Below are 26,341 nucleotides of genomic sequence, written 5' to 3' on the forward strand. Positions count from 1 at the left end.
TAGAGCACAATCTGACGCAGTAAAGGGACATAGGAAATGAGTGCATGTGAATAACAGGAGGTGGAACTATACCCTTAGTAAAGCTCACATTTGTCTCAAAAGGTCTGGGAGCAATTTTATCCCCTGCAGCTACAATTCTTTCCATTGGTGTATTTCAGTGAAGGGCCAATATCTGTTTACTTGCTGACTCACTGCACACATTGCAGCAGGTGTGATCCCCATCATCTTTCTCTTTCTTTCTCTCTCTTTCTCTCTCTCTCTCTCGCTCCTTCACACTGAATAACAGTTACCTGAGCCAGAGTGAAAGGCCAAGAGTGTTTTTACAGCTGTCTACGTAATGAGCTCTTTGGGGGCCTGTCAAGTCAACGGTTAGCTAACGTCTCAAGTTGTGCGGTGTACTGTATGCGCTTATGTTAGCGTGTGTGTCAGTGCAGGTTAGGTAATGTCTCCAGGTGCCACCTCCCACTTCTGGGAGATTTTATGTCAATATGGCGGACATTACACAAAACGGACCTGGGAATGAATTGGAGCAGCAGAGGGCTGAGACTGAGAGCAGGAAACTGTACTCAGCTTTCTGTGGAGAACAGTTCGTTTTTAATCTCTTAAGGAGAAGAGAAAAGCTGGAAGGGTAAATGATCTGCTGTACAAAGCTGTCACAATAATGGGAGGAACAAACATGACAGATCTGATGGGGTCAATTGGCAATTAAGTTTACTTATGGGGAACCACTTCAGAGGTTGTGAAAAATTCCTCTGTGTCTTTAGTTAAGTCCTGTCCGTGTGTAAATTGATTCGTCATCCATCGCGTTGTAGCTGACAGCTGGTCGCAGGTGGACGTGTCATGCTCTGGTTACCTTGGTAACCCTGTCTCTCTCTGTTTGGAAAGAAAATACCGCCAACGACGCAGCTCCATCTTGTTTCACCTGACTCTCTTAGCTTGCTACCAGCTCTGTGAAGTTTGTGATAGAATACAAAATTGTGGGTAGGCTTTCCTTGCAGTAAACCTTTAGGGAACTTTGTGTTTGCGTCATATTTATGTCAATTGAATCATTCGCTCCTATTGAGATTAGTTTATATTGACACCTCCTTTTCTTCACCTAAGTTTTTTTTTTTTTTGCTATAATTCACTGAATTCCATTAAAATTTCAAGGTCTTCTGTCACAACATCGCTGCTTATCTCTTCCTGTGTGTACGTCACCTTTCGGAACAGCTGTGCTTTGAGCTAAATGCTAACATAACCGTGCTAACTTGCTCAAAATGGCAATGCTAACATGCTGATGTTGGTTGGTATGTCAGTTAACAGTGGTATAACTTAAGTAAACTATAAAGTATTGGATGAACTGAAATTTTGATTTGACATTTGTGCACAAAAAAAAAATCTGAATTTATTTAATCCTCTCAAATTTTCTTGAGTAGATTCTAAGTCTTTCGTCAAATTGCGTAAAAAAAGTAGTTTCATTAGGAGTCCAAAACTCACCACATTTGCATGGATGGATAAAGCAAGTGTAAATGGATTGTTTGGTTTTGGACAAGTTAGGAAACAACCAAAATCAGTTTAAATCATCTTCTGGAAACATATCTTTACAGAATATGTTGACATTTTATTTTGTGGAGTATTTCACAGGATTAGTGAACCTCTAGCTAGCTACATAAAGCTATTCTGGATCATTGCATCACATATTTCCAAACAGAAACCCTTCAGTAATGAAATGAGAATCATAGTCTAAAGTAAGACTATTTGTGAAGTGCAGCTTTTTAACACCACTCACTCTGTTTAGCCATGTGCTGGTATGAAATGAGTCAGCAGAAAGCATTGCTGCTGGGGCCCATTACTCCACTTCAGCGTATCACAGCTCATCCTCCTGCCCACAGCTGTTAAGTGTTCATGTGGAGAGAGGGTAAGAGGTGTTACATCTCCCCATTAAATTTTTAAGAGGGAAAATATGTAGATTATAAGGTTAAAGAGCTCTGCCATGCTGGCTGATGAAATTATACACGTATGAAAAGACGAAGTTGTTTCCGCTCAGTAAATTTAGACTTGTCAGATGTTCCAGAGAACATTTCTGGCTCAGCAATAGCACACCATACTTCTCACTGGACATCACTGTGGTAATTTCACAAAATTATACAACTTCCAGGTTAAGCAGACCTTTTAAAAAAGCCACTGGATAAACTTAAAGGGCAATAAAAACCACTGTTTCTTTTGTGAGTTGCCAAAAAGACAGCACTTCAGAGGTTTTCCTCCCGATGGACACTGCCTTTGTCTCTGCAGTGTGTTTACGGGAGTCTCAGATTAAAGATGCTGAGCAGCTATAATAGGTAGAAAAACAATAATTAAGCTCCATCCAAATATCCCCCTCATGCGACCTTAGCCAGTTTTCAAATATACCTCGCGAGTCAGCGTGTGGTGCACAGGGTGAACCCAAATTAACAAGTGATTCCTGCCAATTTAAACAGCTCTCGGCCCGTTTTGTCATCTTACTCACGTGTACGTTGGTCACGCTGCAAGTCGCTGTTACAGATACGTTTGATGTTGCATGTTATTTGACTATTTATACTCATGCTTGAGTTCATTTTTTTTCTTAATCACATATATGCTGTCCAGACCTTTAAGATTACTAAAACTAGCAAAGTTGTGCAAGCTGTTACAAAGAAAAAATTACAATTACTAGAGCCTTTAGAGGTCACTGTCAAAATCTAATTTAATCATAGATGATAAGGTTCTTGTACAACTATGAGGTCATACTCTGCAGGTCAGGCAGAAGAATCAATCATCAATCGTTACCATAAATAAAGTATTTTAAATAATATGAGAACTTTCAGTTTTGTCTCTGCCTTCTTTGTGTTTCTGTGGCTGGTTATGATAAAATCTGCAGTACTATGCCCTGCATTGTCCCCCATCAGCTTAGTAACAGTGTTGGTGATTTATGGCTCCACATATGGGAGTAATTTAGATGTGTTTGCTGGAGGCCCTCCACTTACCACAATATTAATATTTAAATAAAAAAAGAGGTGGAGAAATGGTTCCATTTAGCTTGAAGGATTTTAAAAGTGCGACCATATCCTGGATGTTAAATAAATTCTTTGCTTCATATATCAGAAGCAGCATCAGTTCCGTGCTTTTGCTTTGAGTTTCTGAAGCGAGTGATTTAGAGCAAATGTTCCGTGCTCTTAGCTAACAGTCACGGGAACCACAGAAATAAGGGATTTTCTGTGGATTCTTGGAGGAAGTTTTTGTTGGAGATCAGGTTCTGTTAACAACCCACAAGGCATGTCGTGCTCCTGCTGAGAAAATACCGTTCAGCGTGAGATCAGGGCGACCGCACAGTGTTCTGCAGGACAGCGTCTATCTGTTTTCTTTTCATACCTACATAAGGCTGTCTCAGATATCAGCAGATTATTCCTAGCAGCTCATGGTCGCATTAAACGCTTGATTTACTCGATTGTAGCGTAAACCAGGTGAAATTTATTTTGACATCTACACTCCACACTTTACTACAACTGAAACTGAAAATGTAAATCCTATGCCACACTTGTGGTCAATTACATATGCTAAAACAACAGGGTAAATATAGACAATCCAAGCAACCTCAAAAAAATCGAATGGGAGGGGTTGACATGTGTTTTGAATTAATGACACTCCCTTTCTTGCGGAGGGCAACAATAGCCCAGTGGTTTGGAAGTACAGTAGGATTCTGACAAGGCAGAGACTGTTAAAAAAAAAGCCTTTATTGAAGTTCAATGCAAGCCAGTCGCATTTCATTACAACAACCAGATTTACAAAATCTTAATGTTTCCCTTTTTGTATAACTTCTATTTGGAGATATACGTGATTATTTTTTGTATCATAGAAACCAAACCCTTCTAATAGTCATTACTCTGTTGTCACAGTTGTCTGCAGTAGAAAGAAAAATGTATTTTACCTCTACAACTATGGCGTTTTTCTTTTCAGTTGGTTTAGTTACTCACTTGTCTTCATACGTCTTAAAGTGTTAGTTGTACATTTGTATATTTGCTTTGTTTCCAAGAGTTACACTGAACTCCTATTGACTATCTGTTAGCTTAGCTTAGCATAAAGACTTTAGACAAAAGGGAGTAGCTAGCCCTGCTTTCTCCAAGGTTCAAAAAGACTATAGGTCTGTAACATCTTTAAACTTTTTCATCTTGCCATCTTGTGTATACTTCTCTGCAACATCTTTCTGGAGATGCTTTGTACCGAAGTGTTGGGCAAATGTACACTAGTCCCCTTTAAAACTACAAATAGCTGTTTTAAATGTTCTGTTACTGTTTTGGTTATAAAGATGATTAGCTTTGTGAAGAGTCACACTAGCTGAGTCTTTATGCTAAGCTACACTAATCATCACCTCCAGCTTTTACACAAAGTTGTATCAATCTTCTTATCTGATTCTCAAAAAGTCTACAAATGTCAACAGGACTAGTTCCATTTGTTTTATTTTTTCAACCAACAAGCGTAAGAAAAGAAGTAAACATTGCATCAAAGGCAAAGTTTTCCCTGTTCAAACACTGACCTCAGTCGCCGTAGATTACAAGTACCTCAGAGTACCTGCTCTGAAACACTAAAAGACACGTTGGGAACCAATGACGTGTCAACCATTAGTTACATGTACATAATGTAAAATCAAGTGGGTATTATTCTCCATGAAAAAGGGAATGGGAACGTAAACCTTTAAGTAGTCCGGATGGAAAACAGCTCTACTCCAGTCCAAAGCTGTGGTTAACAGCCCTGCTATTTATTATGCCTCGAGAGTCGTTGGTGGCTTGACGTTAACCTCAAACACATTCTTTGTTTCCAGTACATTCAACTAGGCAAGACTTCAGATTCAATAATGGGTGTGTTCTTTATTCCTGTTATTCTTATCTGTACAGTTGTTGTTATTGGTGTATCAATTTCCAGCTGGGTGTGTTGTGCTTTGGCTAAATCCAAGAGATCCCTGGAGTTTTTAAAGACAACCACTGTACAACATTTAAAGAGTGTCAAAACTGTTGATTTCCAGCCTGGAGTAAGCAACAATTCAGTCTGTGAGATCCATTTATGTAATTTCGGCCTTTATTCATGGTTCATTCCATGTGATTATGTCATTTCCTCAAGGGAAGGTCTTCCCTTTGAGCCCCATCTTGAATTTGGTTTGTTGCACGTGTTCATAAAGTTCTCCATTGTCTGTTCTCTTAGAAATGGATCACCGTGTCTCTTGTCACAATGAAAAACATTCCTTCAGTTTATATTTGACCAATATAAACTCTTTGTCCCAAATAAATCTCCTCAGACTCCGTGTTTTTCTTTACTGTCTTTTGGACCCAGCAGTAGGCGCCACAGTCTGGGGGGTGTTCACTCTTTCATGGCTATGCGAATAGCCTGGAGGTCCAGGCAGTCCTGGTTCTCCAGGAGGCCCTGCTGGACCTGGCTTTCCTTTTGGTCCTGGTGGCCCAATGATGCCTGGTAGTCCTGCTTGGCCCTGGATCCCTGGAGGCCCTGCAGGTCCTTGGATGCCATCTCTACCAGACGGACCCATGTCACCTTTCTGGCCCCTTTCACCTTTGGGGCCTGGTGGACCAATGGATCCCTTAGCTCCTTTAATACCAGGTGCCCCTCTATTGCCACTGGGACCTGCTTCACCTGGTGCTCCTTTGGGGCCAAGAGAACCCTTCTCTCCGAAGGATCCACGGATTCCTGTGGGGCCCCGGTCACCTTTGCTGCCACTCAGTCCGATGGGACCTTTCGGGCCGTTCTCACCACGGTTCCCTTTGGGCCCAGGTGGTCCAGGAGCACCTGTTGGAAAAAATAAAAATAAAATCAAGAGGGGAAATTGAAAAATAAAATGAACACATGTGGATCTGTATCTATCATAGACTGTATATAAATATGGACAATGTCTCGCCACTCCCTTGCATTTGCCAAACTGGTGCTATTTTTCCGGGGATACGAGCGCCGCCATCTTGCGAGTTAGTGGTTAGAGTCTGCGCAGTACAGTCCGAGAGTGGAGCTATGCGGAGCCGTGTTACTGATGACCCGACCACACTTCCTCCAGACTCACTCGCGTTAATTAATACTACGCTCTGCTCTACCTCCACCAGTTACAAGAAAATGTTGGATTATACACTGTACTTATTTATAAAAAAATTTACTACTCTCGCGGTCCCATGGGTGGTTGGCATGGCAACTGGTAGCCGTCATTATGTCATATCCTGTTTCTATAGCATCACATAACTAACCAAAACTAAACTTGTCGCAGAAGAATTGACACTTGAACATGCATCAGCATTATATTAACTACTTAAAATGACAGAAATCATCCTTGGAAAAAAAAGTTCGGCCCAAGTCCCATCCACTAACATGGAGGGAGTGGAGCTTATGACCTATACTGCAGCCAGACACCAGGGGGAGCTCTACTTGCTTTGGCTTCACTTTCGAGAAGCATTTCCACGGTCCATCTTTATACTGTCTGTGGTTTCTATGCACACATCTCCTGTACCTTTTACTATAGTGAAGTTATTTATGAGCTGGGTATGGAAAACATCCACGAGCTTCATCTCCTCCATCACCATGGACAAGTTCCTGACGTCCACATCCAGTCGGACATTCAGCATCATGTTCTGCTGCCTCAGATTGTCGGCTAAGTGGAGGAGTAACAACACCGTGCTGTTCAAGTTCTGCACAAAAGAGAGAAGGAAGACAAGAGGATAAACATAAAGGTAAAGACAGTAAAAGTGACAATGAAAAGAATCGGTTAACATCAAATACAGAAAAAAATCTTATTGACAAACACTTATGTAAGGCTAAGCTTTAAACTAACTAGTCTGAGTGATTATGGAAATTACCAGTGATGTGCCATCAAAGCATATAACATTAATGAGAGATATGTAGATTTATTCATATATTAAAAGTTTTTTAAGGCTTACAATTACAAGAAAAGAAGCTTATATAGTCAACAGATCAATTAAACACCTGAACTGGGAATTTGCATACATTTTGAAACATGTTAAATCACTAAAAATAAAAATAAAATAAATATATATATAGTCTTTGTGTTTTTCCCAACCTGTAAATCTTCTGTGTGTCTGCCCATGCGACTCTGGCAGGTGGAGCTCTCAATATTGATGTACTTGTACATGCTCTGGACATGGCTGACAGTGGCATTGATGCTGGAGGAGATTGTGTCAATCTCCATCTCGATGGAGTTCAGACGGCCATCCAGGGCAGAGAAGCGCTCGCCTGTCCGGTTCTCGTAGTACCTAAAGAAGACAGTTGAGATTTCTACCAACTGGAATGACAATACTGTTTGATGTGTCTTTGTGTGCATCTTAAACGGTCATCGTGGTATGGGTACATAAGAATGGGACAATGTCAGTTCTCCAAAGGGTAACCACATTATTTAAATCTTATGGTAAATAGTTGACTTTAGGAACAGAGTCAAAGATTAAGTTTCAAATTTAGAATAGGACCAAGCATGTAAGGTTATAAAAGGCCTTGAAGGACATAACAGTAGTTAATATAATGTTCTTTTTTATTTAAGGGTATAACGTGTTACCTGGAATGGTAGTGAAGGTCATGCATGTTCTCCTCGTGTTCATCCATGAAAGATGTTATGTTGTCCAGCTGCATCTGCAGGTTCATAACCTGCAGAAAACACAAACACATTTAGCAGTTCTATATGTCAGGGATGGATCAGGGACCCTCATTGATTTAATGCGTCACTTCGTCATTGATCCTATCCTTCTGTCAGTTGCATGGTTGATTCCAAAAAAATGTTGCACAAGAACATACACTACAAATAAGACTAAAATAGTGTTTAAGCTTCAATTAAACCTTCCAGTCATCACTCAGAAATTGCCCAAAACAAGTGGATTTAGAGTCAACAATACTTATGTAAAACCTGTATAAAATAACCCTGGCTACTCCTATAAGAGCCTTTTGGCCATTTTTCTAATATGACTCCTATCAAATCAGATCCATTCATGAGTATGGTCAAATCAAAGGTATGCACTAACCTGCTGAATGAGGTCGTAGTACACCTCATTGGACATGGCAATCCTCTGGTGATCCGCTATGATGTTGTTCTGGAGGAAGCGCATGGTTTGCGTGGTGCTGCTGGTGTTGGACTTGATGGCGCTCAGAACCCGACTGTAGTTCTGCCAGTCAGTTGTCAGCTTCTGCAGTACCAGGGTCTCCTCGTCGGCTTTTCTCTGCAGGGCATCTATCCACAGCGTACTGTAACGAGGAGGAGGGAGGGAGGGGCAGCGGAAAAATTATTGGTCTGCATTTGCATTTATTGAGGAATGGAGGAATGTGTCTGGTCCAGAATGAAATATCAACAACAGGGAAAGCTGCACAGACATCCATGTTCATCCAGAAGATGAATCTGAAAGGTATAACTTAGCAGCAAAATCAACACAAAACTCAATCAACATGTCTAAACACTTTGATAATCCTCTGAAGACCATGCAGTCCATGTTGCATTCTTGTCGAAAACAAGGCTAAGTGGCAAATGTTAGCATGCTAACATGCTAATAGCAAAAGCAATCACCATTGTTAATATGATAGCTGCTTTGTGTCCGCATGCTAACATTGTCATTGTTAACTTATAAGCATGCTAATGTTAGCATTTAACTCCTGTTATGTTCCGCTGATCTGCAGCGTGCCATAGCTTGTAGATTAGAGGAATAAAAATTGTCCTGAAGGATTTTTTTTGGAGGGGAGGGGAACCATCTAAAACTGCAAGAGATATTGCCACAGGGAAAATGTATAGTAGTGTTTAAAAAGAAATAAAGAAAAGCTGGGTGATAAATTCATCCATCTCTGGTGTAAATCAGCATTACATGTATTGCGAGTGAGTCACAGCTGTGGCTTTTTCAAATGGGAGAACCCAGTTGTCATCTTTACTGTACTTAGCTTTTGTGAATAATGGTTTGCTTGAGACAACTGTCAAAAAATAAAAAAAATAAAAACGTAAGATGTGGCTGAAACTCTGGCTGCCGTCAACCGCTGATTAAGTTCCCACTTGGCCGGTTCACTAAAAGGTCATGACTGAAGCTCAACACAGCTGAGGAGACGTGGTAATAATCTAGCAGGCCTGCGTGGAAGCATAGAAACATGTACTGCTTTCCATTCACCTGAGCGCCACCGTCGTGTTGACAGTCTGTGCTGCAGCTTTGATGTCGTACTGATCATCTGTCAGAGTTTTCATCTTCTCTTCAGTTTCTTCGATCACATCCTTCCACCCCTCCACCCGGTCCAGGTATCTTTCCAGCGACTGGTTGAGGAGTCTGATCGACACGAGGTGGTTTTGGATGTCGCGTGTCAGCCGGTTGCTGGTGGACTTCAGGGTGTCCTGAGTCTGGGAGGCCTGGTCCAGAACCTGAGAGGGGGACAAAGTTTAATTGGGTTTTAGACTGTTGGGCAAACAATATGCTTTAATGCAAACCATACCTGCTCTTGTCCTAGTATCATTCTTTGCATGTCTTCAAACTCTTTCTTGAGCTTGCTGATCTCCTCGCTGTACAGGGTCACATCCAGGCACCCTGAACAGTTAGATATGGATCTCAGATCTGAGAGAGAGGGGAAACAGACCTTGAAGCAGGATGAACAACAGCTTCAGAGGGTAGTATATAATATGATTTATGGCAACCACATGTGTGTTTGTTTGTGTTTTGAGAAAACAAGATCTGTTCTGCACACTGCATTAACCTTGACCCTAGAACCCTAAGGGGGGTTATGCAGCATACACAAGACAAACCAATCATGTCAAGAGATCCATTTTGTAGCTGTTCAGGAGATACTAAATCGATATTCATCAAAATGGAAGATGCAAAAAGCAAATAATTGTTAAAGACTGCTACTGAATAACCAACGCTGATAAAAGAAAAACTGCTCCTGAGTAGACCCTGCAGTGAGATCGTTCTGTCAAGGTAAAGAATGAGCTGGACAATGAAAAATGTACTTTTTTATTTTGCACATTATTCATTTTATAAGAAAGAAAGAAAAAAACACCACCAACAACTATTTTAAACTCTGTTACTGCTGTAAAAGAAGCAGTTTGGGAAATCTTTGTACAGTCACATACTAGATTAACTGTACCCCAGTGTAAACCCTGGACATATCATCGACCTTTAGGATTATATCTCAAACTTGTGCTTGAAGTTACCCAAGGCCCATATTCAGCCATTTATAGCTTTGTTTTTCATCTCTGCTAACTCCAAACATCTGTTTAGCTGGTCTTTAACTGTGTCTGTACAGTATATATTTTTTAAGTGCTTTTTCAACAAAAAACAGCCACTGGAACTTAGAGCAGTGAGAGTGAAATGCGACACAAGCCTAACAGCTAAACAATGAGCTAAAACTCACTATTAAACCTCCTGAAGCTAAAAGTAGCTGGAGCATTGGGTCATCATTCTTTGTAGACGCAACCAACTCCTTTCACCATGCAACATGAAATATCATTTGTAGATGCTCGAGCGAATACCTTCTATTCCTCGCTGGGCCTTGCTGATCTTCTTGCTGTAGACTGATTCCTCCTCTGAGAGGCTGTCCACCTTCTTGAACACTGAAGACACCCAGACGTTGACAGAGTTAATGTTCAGTAATTTATACTTCAGTGAAGAAACTAACACAATGCACTCAGCTGTCATGATTTCATTTTTTGGGTAAATGAGGAATTAAACCATTAGATTTTTACTTGCGAAAACATCTGGGTGTAAAAAGAGTGTAAGACGGCCCTGAAAGCTGCTGAGTGGATACAGAACTGATAAAAATCAGCAATACTTTGGTGTTAACAGGAAGTGGGAAGTATTTGAAGGAATAAAAACAGGAAGTTGGAATTTAAGCACCAACAACAGAAAGTTTTCATCAAACTTACAAATGTAACCAAAACACCGAAGAGTGATGGTTTAACCAGCTGGCCTGGTCCTGCTCCCACCGACATATTTCCCAAGAGACCAGCAAAAGTTTAGAGAGTGAGAGGTTTTGCGTGTACGAGTTTACATTCATGGGAGCGTGCAAGCTTGCTTGGTGTGTGTTTTCAGCATCCCCAAGCTCTGACCCAGGGGATGGATAGAGGTCTGCTCCGTGATGCGTTTGCACATAAATGCTTCCGCGTGCGTTCTGCACATCTGCCATCTGCTCTACCGTATGAAATGATGTGACAGCGATGCTGAACGTGGCGATGATCGTTCAGGAGCAATAAAAGTATTAACATGCGTGAAAGTGCAAATAGATTTCTGCGCACGCATTAGCAGGGATTTCGTTATCACCCTCAAAAATCTTTCTCCATGTAGCCAAAAAAACTTTAGGATTGTGTCACATCACACCACAGATGTTACTTAATAGTTTGTTGTTTTTTTTGTTTTTTTTTTGCAGAATACTTTATTTGTTATAAAACAGAAAGGGCTGGAAATGGATAAACTCTTTGTTTTCCTTTGTGCACATGCACAGGGGAGTCGCAGCCAAGTGCAATATTTTTTCCGTTGATAATAATGTTTTTAGGACTTTGGAGTTCAACAGCTGTGCTGGAAGCTGACAAAACTAACTATGCTCACAAAGCATCACAAAGGAGAAGCCACTCTGTGTCTGTACTGTGCACGTTTGAATGTGTTGCATACAGCATGGAATAATGTCTTTGTTGATGGTCAATACACTGTATAAAAATACTAAAAAAAAGTACTATATTATGATTAGTTGAACATGCACACTGTCTAATCTGTATGGGATAAATAATTTAAAAATATATTTTGTGACATGCAGGTATCGGCACACCCAAAACAAATCTGTATTTTATGTCTTTAAATGCAGCCTTTTGTGTTCTGTGGGATTTCGCGTTTCACTCTGCCTGGAAGTCAGCCTCTCCACTGAGATCACTTAATGGTAGTAGAAGATTTATGGCTTTTAGCCCCATATAAAAAAGTGATGTTAACGTAAAAAACATCTGTCGGTGCTGAGCAGCTGTCAGGTAAGACATTGCAAACAGAACCCAAGACTACATTCATTTGATCTGTGGGAGTTAAATGGACCCTGTTTTATAAAAGTACATAAAAGCTAAGGAGAGACGTTGGACCTATTAAGAAGACAAGCATGCACATGTCAGTGTTAATCAGAGTGATTACCTAACAAATCAAAAAGGCTGAATGCAGAGACAGTGGATGGAATATCTGCACAAAGAAATAAAATCTGGTCCAGAATGAAAATTAAAAGTGAAACTGAGCTCACCAAGGGACGCCAGCACTGCGACAGTAATGATCAGGAATGCAACAAAACCGTAGAGGACTTTGACGGCCAGCTGGAGAGAATGGCTCTGCTGGCACCTCACACAGCCCCCTCTAGTACGACCTGAAAATCCATCAAATGAATAAAAAACATGCAGTGATTTCATTCGCTATTCAGATGTAGCTGTTGGAATATGAAGGTAACCAGCAGTAGGAGATGTATTCACATCTGCTACCAGTACATCCTAAAATTATATAAAGTTAAATATGCTGTTAAAGTCTTGGTGCCAGATACACTGGGGGGATTTTTCTTGAAGAGTCAGAGAAGTTTTGGCAGCACGTCCGACAGCACATTACACACTGGTGCATAGTTTGACACAATTAGAAATGTATGTAAGACTGATTTCTGTTGGTCAAAATTGAAAACAAGCTGCATATTTACTGTAGTCTTTAGTTAATGTGGGAAACAACCAATATCAACTTGTGTTTGAGTCCACCTAGCAAAATCTTAGTCCAGTGTTCCAAGCCCTTTTAGCTCTGTTTGGGTCTCTACCATGTCATGAGAAAAAAAAAAATCATGCAGTGTCTGTCAGAACTGTCCAGATGCAGGGACGAGAAAAATGAGACTGAACCAGAAGAGTAAAGTTGATTGCTGGATATCTAAATGCTCGCACTAAACTCTCACAACGTCGTATGGAGCTGCAGATTAAGTCAAACGTTTAATTCTGAAAGTACTGTACACGTAAATGATTCAAACTGTTCTCTGTAAACCTTAATTTATTTCCATGGACGCAGGTTGAGGAATTTGGTTTTGGTTTCACTTTGACACTTAAATTTCGTTTTTCGTTTCTTTTTTATTCTCTTTCAGTTTTACTAAGAATTAGGCAATTAAACACTTGGTTAAGTACAGCAAAATATTATCCTTCCAAAAACTATGTATGTGGTGCAGGCATGACAGTTAATGGCAAAACTTATAAAGTTGTGCTCTGTGTCATGAAAAAACTAGATCCAAAGACACCAATAATATTATATTATTAACTGTTCAATGATAACTCCAAAAGACTTAATATGCCATTAGGATGAAGAATCCTGTTGTTGTTTGATGTCCATGTATGATTGTCACCTCTAAATGAAGGCATTTCTTCCTCCTCTCCGGTGAGGTCCTCTTCTGAAGAAAGGAAAAAAACAAACATACACAATTAAAATCATGACACAGACAATACAAGTGTTAAAGCAGCTGAAATATTAATTAACTGATCAATAAGGCAATCAATTGAGCTGTTTCTGACAGCTCATATGAGTCTGATGCATAGACTGTATATAAATATGGACAAGGCGTCCCCACTTCCTTGCAGGGGCCAAACTGACGCCAGACTCAGTGGCATTTTTGTTTAATTAATATTACGCTCTGCTCTACCTCCACCAGTTACAAGTTTTACGGAGCCGTTGGCATGGCAACTGGTCGCCATTATGTCACATCCTGTTTCTGTAGCGTGAAATAGCTGGCTAAAATTAATCTTATCCAAAAAAATGACACTTGAACATGCATCAACATTATATTAACTACCTAAAATGACAGAAACCATCCTTGACAACAGATTATCTGACGTGTATTTTGGTGTTTTAGTTTGGCCCAAGTCCCATCCACTAATATGGAAGAGGTGGAGCTTATGATCTATACTGCAGTCAGTCACCAGGGGGAGCTCTACTAGATTTAGCTTCACTTTTGAGAAGCAGTTCCTAGATGTAGTTAGTGTGAACACTTCTTTCTCACGAGAACAATAAAACCCGAGGCTGTTCATGCTCAGTACGTACTTGCCAATCTGTGCAATTTGCTGCATGTGTGAATGCATGAAAATCATGTATAATGAGCTGGTTGACATCTATGGCTTGTAGCCTGTGAAAGCAACACGGGCTACAAACAGCTCGATCGTTACCTTTGAAAAGTTGGTTCTCGTATCCGCCATAGTTGTCTGCCAAAGAGAGAGAGACACAAAACAGGCATTAAAAAACATTAAGCTGGCTGAAACTCAATTCTTCTGGAGCCACCACCAGGTTTTATTACTTGAGTCATAAATCACACTAACCAGCTGCGTCACAATCCCCCTGAAGTCTTTCTGCAAAAGCACCGAGCATGTGCAGCATGAGATTGTTATCTCAGAACATGGATGATTTTGTTTGGCTCAGGTGTTTTTTTTTTTCCTTTTCTGTGACTTTTTGCTCACTCAGTAGAAATCAGCCCCATAGTGGAGCAAAGTCTGACATCAGTTGTTGGTTTTGTGATCCAACGAAGGTGGGAATTTTTATCGCACGCTGGAAAAAAGCTGGAGTAAGCATGACCGAATATAACCAGGGGGCCTTATAAACCAAATAGAGACAGTTTACGTTAAAGTCCCACAATACATTTAACTTCGTGTTCGCAGCTGTATGTAACCGCTGTGGGCTTCATACAACACGTCATCAACTCCACACCTGAGGCGCTGCAAGTGTCAAGTTTGACCTTTGGGAAACACTTTACCAGAAACACTCAGTGGGACCACAGGGGAGATGCTTTCTGGAGGAAAAGAGCTGGAAAACACACTCATACACGCAAAGTAGGGGGTTAGACGAGCTGCTGAGTAGCTGGAGAGAGACGCTTGGACACTTTGACATAGTCTGAAGGAGCCTTTAAGAAAACAGTGTCAGCCTGCTGACAAATGGTAATGTATACAGTCATACTTTGACTTTGCAATGATGTTTCTGTGGCAGTTATGAGTATTAAACATGTTCCAGTAGGTGTATACCCTAGTCTGACTCTGCAAAGTTTCTTGCTTTCTACTTTTTGCACTCAGCGATTATGATCATCTGCATCCATTCGAATATGTGTTTCAAATATCAACTAACTGGCCACCTGGTGACTTACAAACAATTATGCACCGATAACATTAAAACCATTGACAGGAGAAGTAAAAGACATTCACCACCTTGTGACAATACAATGTTCAAAGGTTCTGCTGGGAAACATTTGGACCTGGCATTCGTGTGGATGTTACTTAGACATGTATCACCCACCTACACCAGACCAGGCACCCCCACCCCATAGCAATGACACTCATTGATCCCCAGCAGGATGCAGATACAGACACACACACAAAAACAGTTTAGGAACAGCTAAAAACAAAAACAAAAAAACAAAACAAAAAAAAAAAACAACAACATGAAGAACAGCACAAGGTATTGACCTGGCCTCCAAATTCACTAGATCCCAAACTGATCAAGTATTTGAGGCCCCTCCCCTCAATCCATAGCACCCAAAGGCCCACACTAACAACATCCTGTTGCCAGACACCACAGGACACCCTCAGAAGACCCATGTCCATTCTCTGATGAGTCACATATGGTCACATGGTCATAATGTTATGCCTGATCTGTGTATGTTGCCATCATGGGGTCGTCTTTACCATATTTGTGATTAAAAGCCCATATGAACAGCGCCCCCCTGTGGTATTCGCAAACTAGATGGAAACGTTCCTAAAGGTTAATAAGTTGCAACGTGTTTGTTGACGTCTATAGGAGTGACAAAGTTTAATGGTAAATATACTATAATCTAATCCAGTGGAGGATAGAATTGCTGCAGGGATTAAACACCTTGACTAGCATGCGAACACCTTGGAATATCTATTGGTGCAAATGGTACTAGAATACATTTATAGAGAAAGGGATGTCTGGCCTCAGATTAGCAGATAATACTGGATGGATTTATAATATATCTGAGGAAAATCTTTTCATTAAGTCTTTGCATTTACTACATTAAGATGTGGTCAATTGCTTGCTAAACTGTTAGCCTCTGTGGCTTCAAGATGCCAACAGTTACCCCTAGCAGCAGCTGCTCTACTGATACTCATACCATCTTGTTTTTGCCATTGGTGTCTTCTGCTATTCATTCATTCATTCATTCATTCATTCATTCATTCATCTTCTGTACCCACTTATTCCTGTTAAGGGTTGCGGGGGGTGCTGTAGCCTATCCCAGCTGTCATCAGGCGAGAGGCGGGGGTACACCCTGGACAGGTCGCCAGTCTATCACAGGGCTCCTCTGCTATTCGTTGTTCATTTTTTGCTATTAGTTTGGCCAAGTTTCATTCAATCTATCTGCGTAACCATTAGCTATATATAATAAATGCCTTGGAATTTTTCTCACCGGTCACAGAAACATCTAAACAGCTAAACATGCTAGTAACAAATGTAATTTGAGAAGAGAGGAAATTGGGTCACTGCTGGAATCACTTAAAATAGTTTCAGAGTCAAGCAGAAATCTGCTGTCCTCCAGAAAGAGAGCAGCTTTCCAGAGCTAAGCACAGGTTCTCCAAGGAGTACTCCTTTGAGCAGCACAATAGTAGCTGCTGTATTTGCTAGAAGGGTTGCTAAATGCTAATTGTGTGTTTCTATGCAAATGAAAAATGGTTAAACGTTCATTTTGCATATTTTTCTTCCAGTTTCATTCTATTTCTTAAGCCAAACCAAAATGTTGTAAAATTTATGAAAAATCTCTGTGGCTGACCACATCATCAACTCAACATGAGGAGAGGTCAGATAGTCAGTAAAACAAAAAACAAAAGGAAATGGCTGGCAGGAGAATTAAACTAGTAGATGTTTCACACAATGTCTAAAAAAGACTGTTTTACTTCCATCTTTTTGCCTACTTCTCAAATTACTGCACATGTGGCACGAATTCAACAGTTTACATCAAATAACTCTCTTCCAGTAGCCTAATGCAGCAGGTGGTGAAAGAAAGAGGGTGTGGACTGGAACGAAAACAGAGAATATAATATATAGTTAGATAAAAACACAAACAAGGAAAAAGGGAATCATAAGACATATCTCCAGAAACGATGTTTGTGACATGAAGTTTTGATAGTACTCTTGCAAATGGGGCAGTGAGCTCAGTGTTTATGTGAGTCAGCGTTGGAACAGCTGAGATCAGGTCTGAAAACACGGAGCCTGACATGATGATGGAGGAAAGAGGGAGGGGAATGAAAACAGGGAAAGAGACGAGGGAGAGCTGCATACAGAATATTTTGGAGGAGAAAGTTCAGAAAAGGTAGCTCACAAGAATATCCGTATTTAGGCCAATAGATATCCCGGTTTGAGCATATAAGAGCTGTATGGCGCCCATTATTTAATTAAGTGAGGCGATGCTCGCAGTGACAAAATAGTTAGGAACAATATACACTGCCTGATCAATAAAAATATTTCATTGGACCTCCTTTAGCTTTGATTACAGCACGCATTTGCTGTGTCATTGTTTGGATAAGCTCCTGCAACGCACCACTGTCAAAGCCTTCTCCAGCACATCCCAAAGATTCTCAATGGGGTTAAGGTCTGGACTCTGTGGTGGCCAATCCATGTGGGAAAATGGAACAGGGTACAGGGTAAATCTGGACTCATCAGACCACATGACCTTCTTCCATTGCTCCAGAGTCCAATCTTTATGCTCCCTAGCAAATCCAAGCCTTTTTTAGCCTCACTGATTGGTGGCTTTCTTAAGGCTACACAGCTGTTCAGTCCCCTTGAGTTCCCTTCACATTGTACGTGTGGAAATGCTCTTACTGTCACTATTAAACACAGCCCTGAGTTCTACAATTGATTTTTTTCCATTTGATTTCACCAAACCTTTAAGTGATCATCAGGATTTTTTTTCCAACCACATTTCTTCCTCAAAGACGATGGTTCACCACTATCCTTCTAGTTTTTAATAATGCGTTGGACACTTCTTAACCCAGTTTTAGTAGTTTCTACAATCTCCTTAGATGTTTTCTCTGCTTGATGCATGCCAATGATTTGACCCTTCTCTAACAGACTAACATCTTTTCCACGACCACAAGATGTGTCTTTCAACATGGTTGTTTATGAATTTAGAAGCTACTCATTGCATCAGTTGGGGTTAAATAACTTGTTGCTAGCTGAAAGATAATCACCCATGCAGTAATTATCCAATGGGAGGCTCGTACCTATTTGCTTAGTTAAATCCAGGTGGCAACTTTTTTTTTTTTTTTGGCCAGCCAGTGTATATTAACACCTCTATGGCAAAGGTTGAATTAGGTTTAGGCACAACCCTACTTAATGAAACTTAGAGAGCCTTTCAGGGAATGCTGATTTTTGGGGGTATAAGATAAGAAAAGATAATCTTTTATCCCACAGTGGGGTAATTTGCAGTGTTGCAGAAGCATACAGTTTAAAATAAAATGTAGTAAACAATAAAAAGAAAATTAAATATAACAGAAGTTGTGCATTGCACCAGTGGATATTTTTAGACCTACAGGCACACATAACACTTAAGTATGTCCTAATACATGGTTTCAGCTATATTATAATGTTTTATAAAGGCTACATGGACATGTTTAAAATAGTAAATTTTCAGCTGATTGTTTTGGTTTTAAGACCCACAAGTCTTCTGGTTAAATCTCACCACACCCCCAGACAGTGATTTGCCAGTGAACATAGTGGAGTGTTACGCAGCTAAACTGTGAAATAATATTGAAATTGTGTTGCTAGAAACACCACAAAGTCACTGCTAATGTTACTCATGTGTCTCCCGGAAGCATAACTGGGTTTCTGTTGCTATAGAAACACGTTTATGTGGTCAATTACAGTCAGTTCTGCTGACCTCTACTGGCCAAAAGAGTAAATTTAACGGCTTTAAAATGAACCCCTTGTTTTCTAAAGGTCACTTACGAGTGAACGTGAACTTATGAGTTTGAATTTTTGCGCCATAGGCTGGTCCTGTTCAAGAGGTTTTCCCATTCTGATTAAAATACATTTCTGTGGCAGAAAACTGAATTCCTGTCATTTTCCTTGGCTTTTGTGGTTTGGATTGAAATGTTTAAGTGTCAGCCCGTTATTTGTTATTGGAAGCTGAAATTGAAAGTATCACAATCAGTATCCGCCCTCAAATATCCACCGGCTCCTCGGTTCTGTTTTCTCCTCCTACGCCTCCCTCTTCCACTTTCTTTCTCCTCATGTTTTCACTGCTCTCTGTGGAAAAAAAAAAAAAAACCTCCACGCCTGTCTCGTTAGTGAGGAAGTGGACCTGTCCAACACACACAGAGCAGAACTGAGGTGATCTGACAGCACCACAACACGGCCAGGCCAGGTCACACCTATGCACTCAGGCAAAAAACATGATTAAGAAGGGGTTTTTGGTTCAGTGGAAAGACTCGACTTCAAACTTTGTTGTGCTTCACCAGTTCGGCCTCACTGATCTGAACTCTGGTGGAGCAAAGTATTCCCCCCCCCCCCAAAGTAAACAAACACAGAACATCTGCAAAAACAATTCAGATAACGGACTTTGTTTTCTTGTAGCTGGGTGGTGATAATTCAATACAAGTACAACATGGTCAGGAAAATGACTGCACTTCCACATTCTACCAAGAATACTATTTGTGACCAATTCATACGGCTATTAAATCTATTTTGACACCTGGTTCATTGGTTTTATAATGAATCTGGATCAAATTATGTTTGACTACATAGTGTGTCTGAATAGGTCGTGCCCTCCAAGCTGAACATCAGTTAGAATAGGAATGTGGTAAAGTAAGAACTACACAATATGGCCATAAATATGTGGACAAAACCTCATGCAACACTCACAAGGGAAGGTTTCCCACATGATTTTGGTACCGTTTAGACAAAAGTGACGTCCAGTGCTAAGCAACAAGTTTTGTTGTTGAGGTAAGAGCTACAACTATTATTAGAAACTAGGAAACCCATTTCTTAATAGACTCCGCATTGTCATACAAAGATGGAACGAACTCTCTGTGACGTCACCCAATTTTTAAATTAATGAGTGGTTTTGAAGCTCAGTGTGGTGGTTCTGGCTGCGGCCATCTTGGAAGTGCCTGATTCCATCTAACTCACAGCTAATTCAAAAATCGGAGAAAGAGGTGGAGCCTGAGTGGATCGGGTGACAGCTAACAACATGTGAGGGTACACACTTGTCATTCAAAGCAGCCACGCCCCTTAATTATGCATGTTCTTCATCCTTGATATAATTTATACAAGAGTTGTCATGAGTGGAGAAATTAGCTATTGAGCTTGTCTTTATACTTCTGTTTTTGTCTATATATTTTTTTGTATATTTTTTTTTGAGGCACCATACGTGGTATAAATAAACAATGTCAAATATGTTACGTATCAGACTGTAAACATGTTTATTTCTGATGTAACGCTGGACCGTTTTACATGGAAGTCAGTGGAAAATTTTTGGAACCAGCCCCCTAGAGGCCATTCAAGGAACTGTGTTTTGTGGCACCCACGAGGTTGATGCTTGGTTTAAACAGGAAGGAAATTTCCCCAAACTGTATTAAAATATTACCAGACCATTAAAAATGGCCACATACATAAAAGTAAGTGTGTATGTATGTCTACACATGTTATCCTGTAACTCATGAATACCAACATATTACACAAATCTTTAGAGAAATCATTATCTTGTGCAAACAAGATGAAGAAATATTATATTTTAGGACTTCAGGGGCTCAGCTGAGCTTTTAGTGAAATGCTCAATCATTATTCTGCATATTACTGTATGTGGGCCCCATATCCAGATGGAGCACAGTGGCCAGGTACAACACCTATGAAAATATATACCAGCAGGTTAAAACAGCACACGCACTGATTGTTTCTAATCTGTTCCATAAGGGAAACATGTGCAGGTGCGATCAGGGGAAAAACATAAACTCTCTGAATGAATAAAAATGAAATATCAGGACATTGCTTTTTGCTTGCATTGGGTTCTGTGCTGTTTCACCAGAGGACCGTTGGGGTTTGTGAAAGCAGCCCTGGGCCTGTACTTGAGTCAGCTAACCATCAGCACTACTGTGGTTTCTCTGCGGTTTCTCTCAGGAGGTTTTGGACTTTCCAAACCCCTTTCCCACCCTCTACCGCCCTTCATCCTTTTTCTGCATTTTACTTTTGCCTGGGGACTTGGTAAGTAGCGTGCCCTGAATGTCCTCTGACCTCATCACATCTCTCAAGCAATTATTTGCTCTATTGTGCTCCACATAAAGATACATGGGTTCAACATGTCATGCTTTTTTGATGTTCCTCTCCTGAAGTTCAGTTAAGTTACTTTGGCCAGGACATATTCCTCAAGAACTTTAGACAATCCAAGCGTTAAGTGTAACCACAGTAGGGAGAGTGGCCTTGCTCCAGATCAGAGGGGAGGTCTTGACCACAACTCGTAAAGCCAAATGAATCTCATTCTAAACCTCCGCTGACATCTCAGCCATTTAGGTGCCCTCTGACTGGAATGTGTGGTCTCCTCGCAGAACTATAAACGCCTGGTATGTGTTGCTGCAGACTGTGAAGCTGAAGTTATAGACGATGCCATTACAAGAGAATGCTCCTTTATTGTGGTGCAGCAGTGAAACAGGAGACTTTCAGAGTCACGATCCCATAAAAGCATCACGAGTTCTCAGGACTGAACTGCTTTGGTCAGCCAAGCTGAGATGCAGCCTGGTTAGGTTTATAGGGCTGCCAGGCCAAAGGGCGTGTACAATATTCTTTAATGCTTTAGTTTTGAGGCCTTTTGGTATTTACATGCTTTCTTATTTTATGAGGTGATCACCACCTCAGAGGGACTTTTCCATGATGCAATAGAATGAAAAATCTTATAAAATAGAGTTAAAATGTCAGATTAAAGTTAGTTAACAGATAAACACCATTTAAGTACTTCCTCACCAAGCCAGGACATCATTAGTAGCCTGGAGTTAGTTACACCAGCTGGTTTCAAGTTGAAACATGGCCTAGTAAAAAACATTACCGTGGGCTAGGAGATGACTAGTCAACTAATCACTGATCGCATGACAACAACAACATGGACGCCTCCTAGAAGACAGGTGAGGAGCACAGCGGGTCATTGTGGCAAACTAGCAGCGGTTCATCAAGTGGAAATACTTCACTAAAGATGATGCATATACTACCATGACATGCAAAATATGTATATCTTGAAATTCAACAAAAGTACTACTGCAATGCCCACTCATCTGAAAAAGCATCCCCTAACGCTAGCAGAGGAACGGTCTAAATCCTCTCGACAGCAGTCAGTTAACAACTTTACCAAACGCCCTGCAGTAACAGAGAGAAGGAGGCTGCACATCAACAATTTGTTGGTGAATTTCATTGTCAAAGATTTGCACCATAAACTACTCACTACTACTACTGGTCCCAGTCCACAATTGGTTGTTGATGTCAGAAATAGCCGTCGTGGATGTTATAATTTAGTTGTACAGTTTGCTTCATAATTTCATAATGTACCTCAGGAAAATACTGACATTCCCGGCCGTTAGCTTGCTAACTTGTTAGCCTTGATGGCTTCTAGATGCCAACAGTTGCCTAGCTATGGTGTTTTCACCACTTACAGCTGGTGCTAACACGTAAACAATTTCGTGTGCACAGCTTCCCATGTCGCAACTACAAGTTCACAAGTTTCATTTGAAGGCAGCATAAGTCCCAGGCATGCAACCTAGCTAATGTAACAAACCAACAAAACTACAATTAGCTTACCAGCATGCATCCTGCCTCAAACTAACACGCATGACCTTGGGCTAACCAAAAAGCGGTAGCTAGGTTAGCATAATCAAGTACATCGTACTCAGTCTACAAGGATGCAACTAATTCACAGACATTTTTTAAGCTTGCACGTAATAAAATTGTTGAAGATGTAGTTATGTTGTGTAGCATTGTTAGTTTTATTAAGGGAAACAATGTCCCGACAGAGGCTAACAAAAATGGATTCAAACCAAAAGTATGTTGACGACATACCTTCCACAAATCTTACGTAATTTAAATCGACTTTGTTAACATTAAAGTTAGATGCACACTACTACATCTGAAAAGGTGAATATGAACAGGTTAAAACCTTTACTCTGACTTATGAAACCTATTTGCTGCACATTCAACATTTTTATGCTGCTAACGTTGCCGTAAAAACAAGAAAAAGTCCAGCTGGAACATTTCGGAACAATCCAAGCTAGTAAAATAAATGAAGTAAAGCGCTATTGATGCAGAAAGAACAAGTTCATATAACATTCAGTCCAAATTCAAGATGCTTTGACTGTAAATTTATAAAGCTGCCACAGCAAAAAGGAAGTGAAAACAAGAGAATCCTGTCTCTAGCCGGGACTCAGCTTCGCTCACTCTTTCCTTTTTCTTTGCCAGCCATACACCTGTCTGCTGTCCATCCCCCTCATTCCCTTCCCTCTTCTCCCTCCTCCTCCTCCTCCCCACCAGCCCTGTTAGGAATGTATGAGGCAGCATGTTTTGTTCTGGTCGGGCAGGGCTGGAAACCACATTAACAGACCTCCTGTACTCGTCGGCTGGAAAGAGCACTGTAAACAGTACGTTCTTTCGCTGCGTTGTCTCGTGGTTTATATGCAGCTTCTACCCCTGAAGACTTAAATGTGCTGGTTGGAGTTTTCTCTAGGTCTGTATGTGGCAGATGTGAGTATTGTCTTACATCATATGGCGGCCAGTGTGGTCTGGATGCAGTACGAAAACTGGATTCAATCAGTTACTCAGGTGTTGATGCATTTTCTAGCTTCTGCCGTCAGTATCCCAGATGTTGGGTTACCACATGCATAAATATGATGAAATAAAATCCTACAGCTCTTCTGGACTTTCTAAATATTATTTGTGTGAATCAAAAAACTATTTTTTCCATGTTTGTAAAACAACATGCTGTATGGGGGAAAACAGATTTTGGACCAGTGTGCATGACGTGATCATTACATTAAGTCATGGTAATGTGGTTCGGTCATGGTGTTGCACATCACTGTCATGTTCATGGAGGTTTGGATTTTCATGATCTTTAGTTACCTTATACCTGCAAGGTTCACATGCCCTACAAACGTAAAACTCAGGGACTGCTGGACATTAACTGAACCAAAACCAGCAGCCATGTGGGAGGCTGGAACATTTGGGTATTTCTGAGACTGACAATATGTTCCACTGTGGGAAAATAACAACTCACATTAAAATAACATAATATCTAAAATTGCAACTAGTAGACACTACCTATTAAAGTGCTAAAATCTGCAGTTCCTCCTCTGGCCACTTGAGGCAGGCTTCACAATTTTGCCAGTTCCCATAAGATTCAAATGAATAACTTTACAGCAGAAATGAAGTACAAAAAATATATGTATATATATTTCCAAGTCTGGGTTGTTTTTCTCGTTCATTTCACACTGGACTGCAACATTAGTGATGCTGAAAACAAAAGACCCTGACTGTCATGGATCTGTTGGAACCGGAGCTCCAGAGCACAACAACAACCATCACTGAGCAGAGTTGGGAGTTTGCAGGATAACGCCTCCAAGATTATAATAGAGCATAATCAAAAACAGAGGAAAGCAAAAAACGTCTCGTGAACAATTACCATAATAACAGGAATAAACTCATCCGATTCCAATTACCGTTGGTGCCAAATATGTCAACACTTTTTAATGTTTTGTCAAGCTATTAATCCTCTGCGGTGATTTCTTCCTGCTCATTCCTGCTCTATTATCCCCCCTCCCAAGCCTCCCAAGCCTCCCACCTCTGTCAGCCTTTCATACTGTAAGTCTGGCATCCTCGTACGAGCCCCGGCTCTCTTCAAAGCCACTGGCAGCTCCCCTTTCATGCCATGTTGTGAAAACGCTCAAATCCATCGCTTATGTTTTCACTCGCCTTCTTCTGAGGGGCATATTAAGTCAATCTGTGGTGGACTGGCAGGACTAGAGAACATTTTATGCTTTATGAAACAGGGCTTTGGTGAACACACACACACATATAGAGAGAGAGATTTAAAGCTGACTGATCAAAGTCTCACATCCAACAACAACAAACGCACACTTTCTCAGGATCTACACTGCCAAGCTTCAGAGCTGATGAAAAGCATATGTGGTCGCTGGTGCCCTGTGCAGGTGCCTACAGTACATGCCACCATGACAGATACTGTTCCTGTCCACATTTATCACAGTGGCGACCGCATCCAGGTGTCGGCAAGAAATGCTTTTTGTGACACAAGAAAGTGGAAAAATTGGAAACAGACTTGAGAGATAATGATGCTTCACCTTTCATGATTTCTGGCTTCAGAATTCCTCGGGGAAAAGCTTGTCCAGTTTGTTGATGCTCAGCCTGATGATGGTGGTGATGTCTTCTTTCCCCAGGCACGGCAGAAAAAAATCAGCAGTTTACCTTTGAGGTTCCAGCCTGACTTAATCGAGCAACATGTCTCAGTTTTCACCAGATTTCCAAAGGAAGAAGTGTCCTACTGCCAAAGAGTCACCCACATCCAGTATGGCTCAAGAAGAACACATTCCTGCAACTGTTTGAATCCTAGATTAATTCATTTGAAAAAAAAGAAAAAAAAAAAAGGTCAATGCTTCTCCAGGTTTTATACATGTGTTTTTGCCTGCAGCTCCCTGGCATCATCCCTCTTCCATCCAGAGCCTGAGAAAGTTAAACCTCCCAAGACAGAAACCATGTGCAACTTCAGAGTGGGAGGGAGGGCAAAAAGGGGCGAGGATGGATGAAGAGAAGAAGGAGTTAGAGAGAGGGAGAGGGAGAGAGAGAGAGAGAGAGAGAGAGAGAGAGAGAGAGAGAGAGATGGGAGGGGAGGGGAACAAAGAAAAAGTTGAAAATGAGGAGGGACTGGAAAAGGGACAGGATACAAAAAGGGAGGGGGAGAAAGAGAGAGAGAGAGAGAAAGGCAGGGAGGGTCCATGTGCTTTGTTGAAAGTCAGTTTTGTGGTCGAGGCTAATTGCTAACAAATGTCTGAACACTGTGGCTCCAGCACCTTGAATATCTTTGGCCTCGGCCCGTGAGACAGGAAAATAGTTTCTGGGAGCGCGCACACACCTACGCGCTCGAACACACCTACGCGCTCGAACACTAACACTCATGTCAAGGCTTTAATCCCAATCTGGCACCAGTTCGCAGTCCTCTCAGTTTGCTCCCGCTCACCTCGACTAGCGGAGCGTTAGACTAACAGCAGGTGTAAGTCTTGCAGGGTATGCACACATCCGGCCATCCAGCTGACGAGGCAGCTCCAGCGGCGGGTCTGGTAGCTCTGGATTTCAGCACCTTTATTTCCCGTCTGTGGCATTTT

The 26,341-nt window shown here is 41.0% G+C and overlaps 1 protein-coding gene across 1 annotated transcript; it reads right to left on the reverse strand.

Annotated features, from left to right (window-relative positions):
* Positions 1 to 3,707: 3,707 nt before the first annotated feature.
* Positions 3,708 to 25,710, reverse strand: scara3 (scavenger receptor class A, member 3). Its single transcript, XM_084560097.1, has 12 exons — positions 25,304 to 25,710; positions 14,150 to 14,185; positions 13,336 to 13,380; positions 12,217 to 12,336; positions 10,478 to 10,558; positions 9,445 to 9,563; positions 9,129 to 9,373; positions 8,007 to 8,226; positions 7,547 to 7,635; positions 7,058 to 7,250; positions 6,491 to 6,668; positions 3,708 to 5,787 (listed from the first exon to the last, which is right to left on the reverse strand). The coding sequence occupies exons 1-12, from the start codon at positions 25,308 to 25,310 to the stop codon at positions 5,300 to 5,302; spliced, it is 1,821 nt and encodes a 606-aa protein (XP_084416223.1). The 5' UTR covers positions 25,311 to 25,710; the 3' UTR covers positions 3,708 to 5,299.
* Between the last annotated feature and the right edge of the window lie 631 nt (positions 25,711 to 26,341).

Source organism: Chelon labrosus (genome assembly GCF_963514085.1).
Source record: "Chelon labrosus genome assembly, chromosome: 14".
NCBI lineage: Eukaryota > Metazoa > Chordata > Actinopteri > Mugiliformes > Mugilidae > Chelon > Chelon labrosus.

What these genes read in the sequence shown, in the direction of transcription:
- scara3 (XM_084560097.1), bottom strand. An exon ending in CGAGAACCAACTTTTCAAAG is followed by an intron (nt 13,381 to 14,149) that starts GTAACGATCGAG and finishes TCCTTTCTTCAG; the next exon opens with AAGAGGACCTCACCGGAGAG. An exon ending in TGATACTAGGACAAGAGCAG is followed by an intron (nt 9,374 to 9,444) that starts GTATGGTTTGCA and finishes TCCCCCTCTCAG; the next exon opens with GTTCTGGACCAGGCCTCCCA.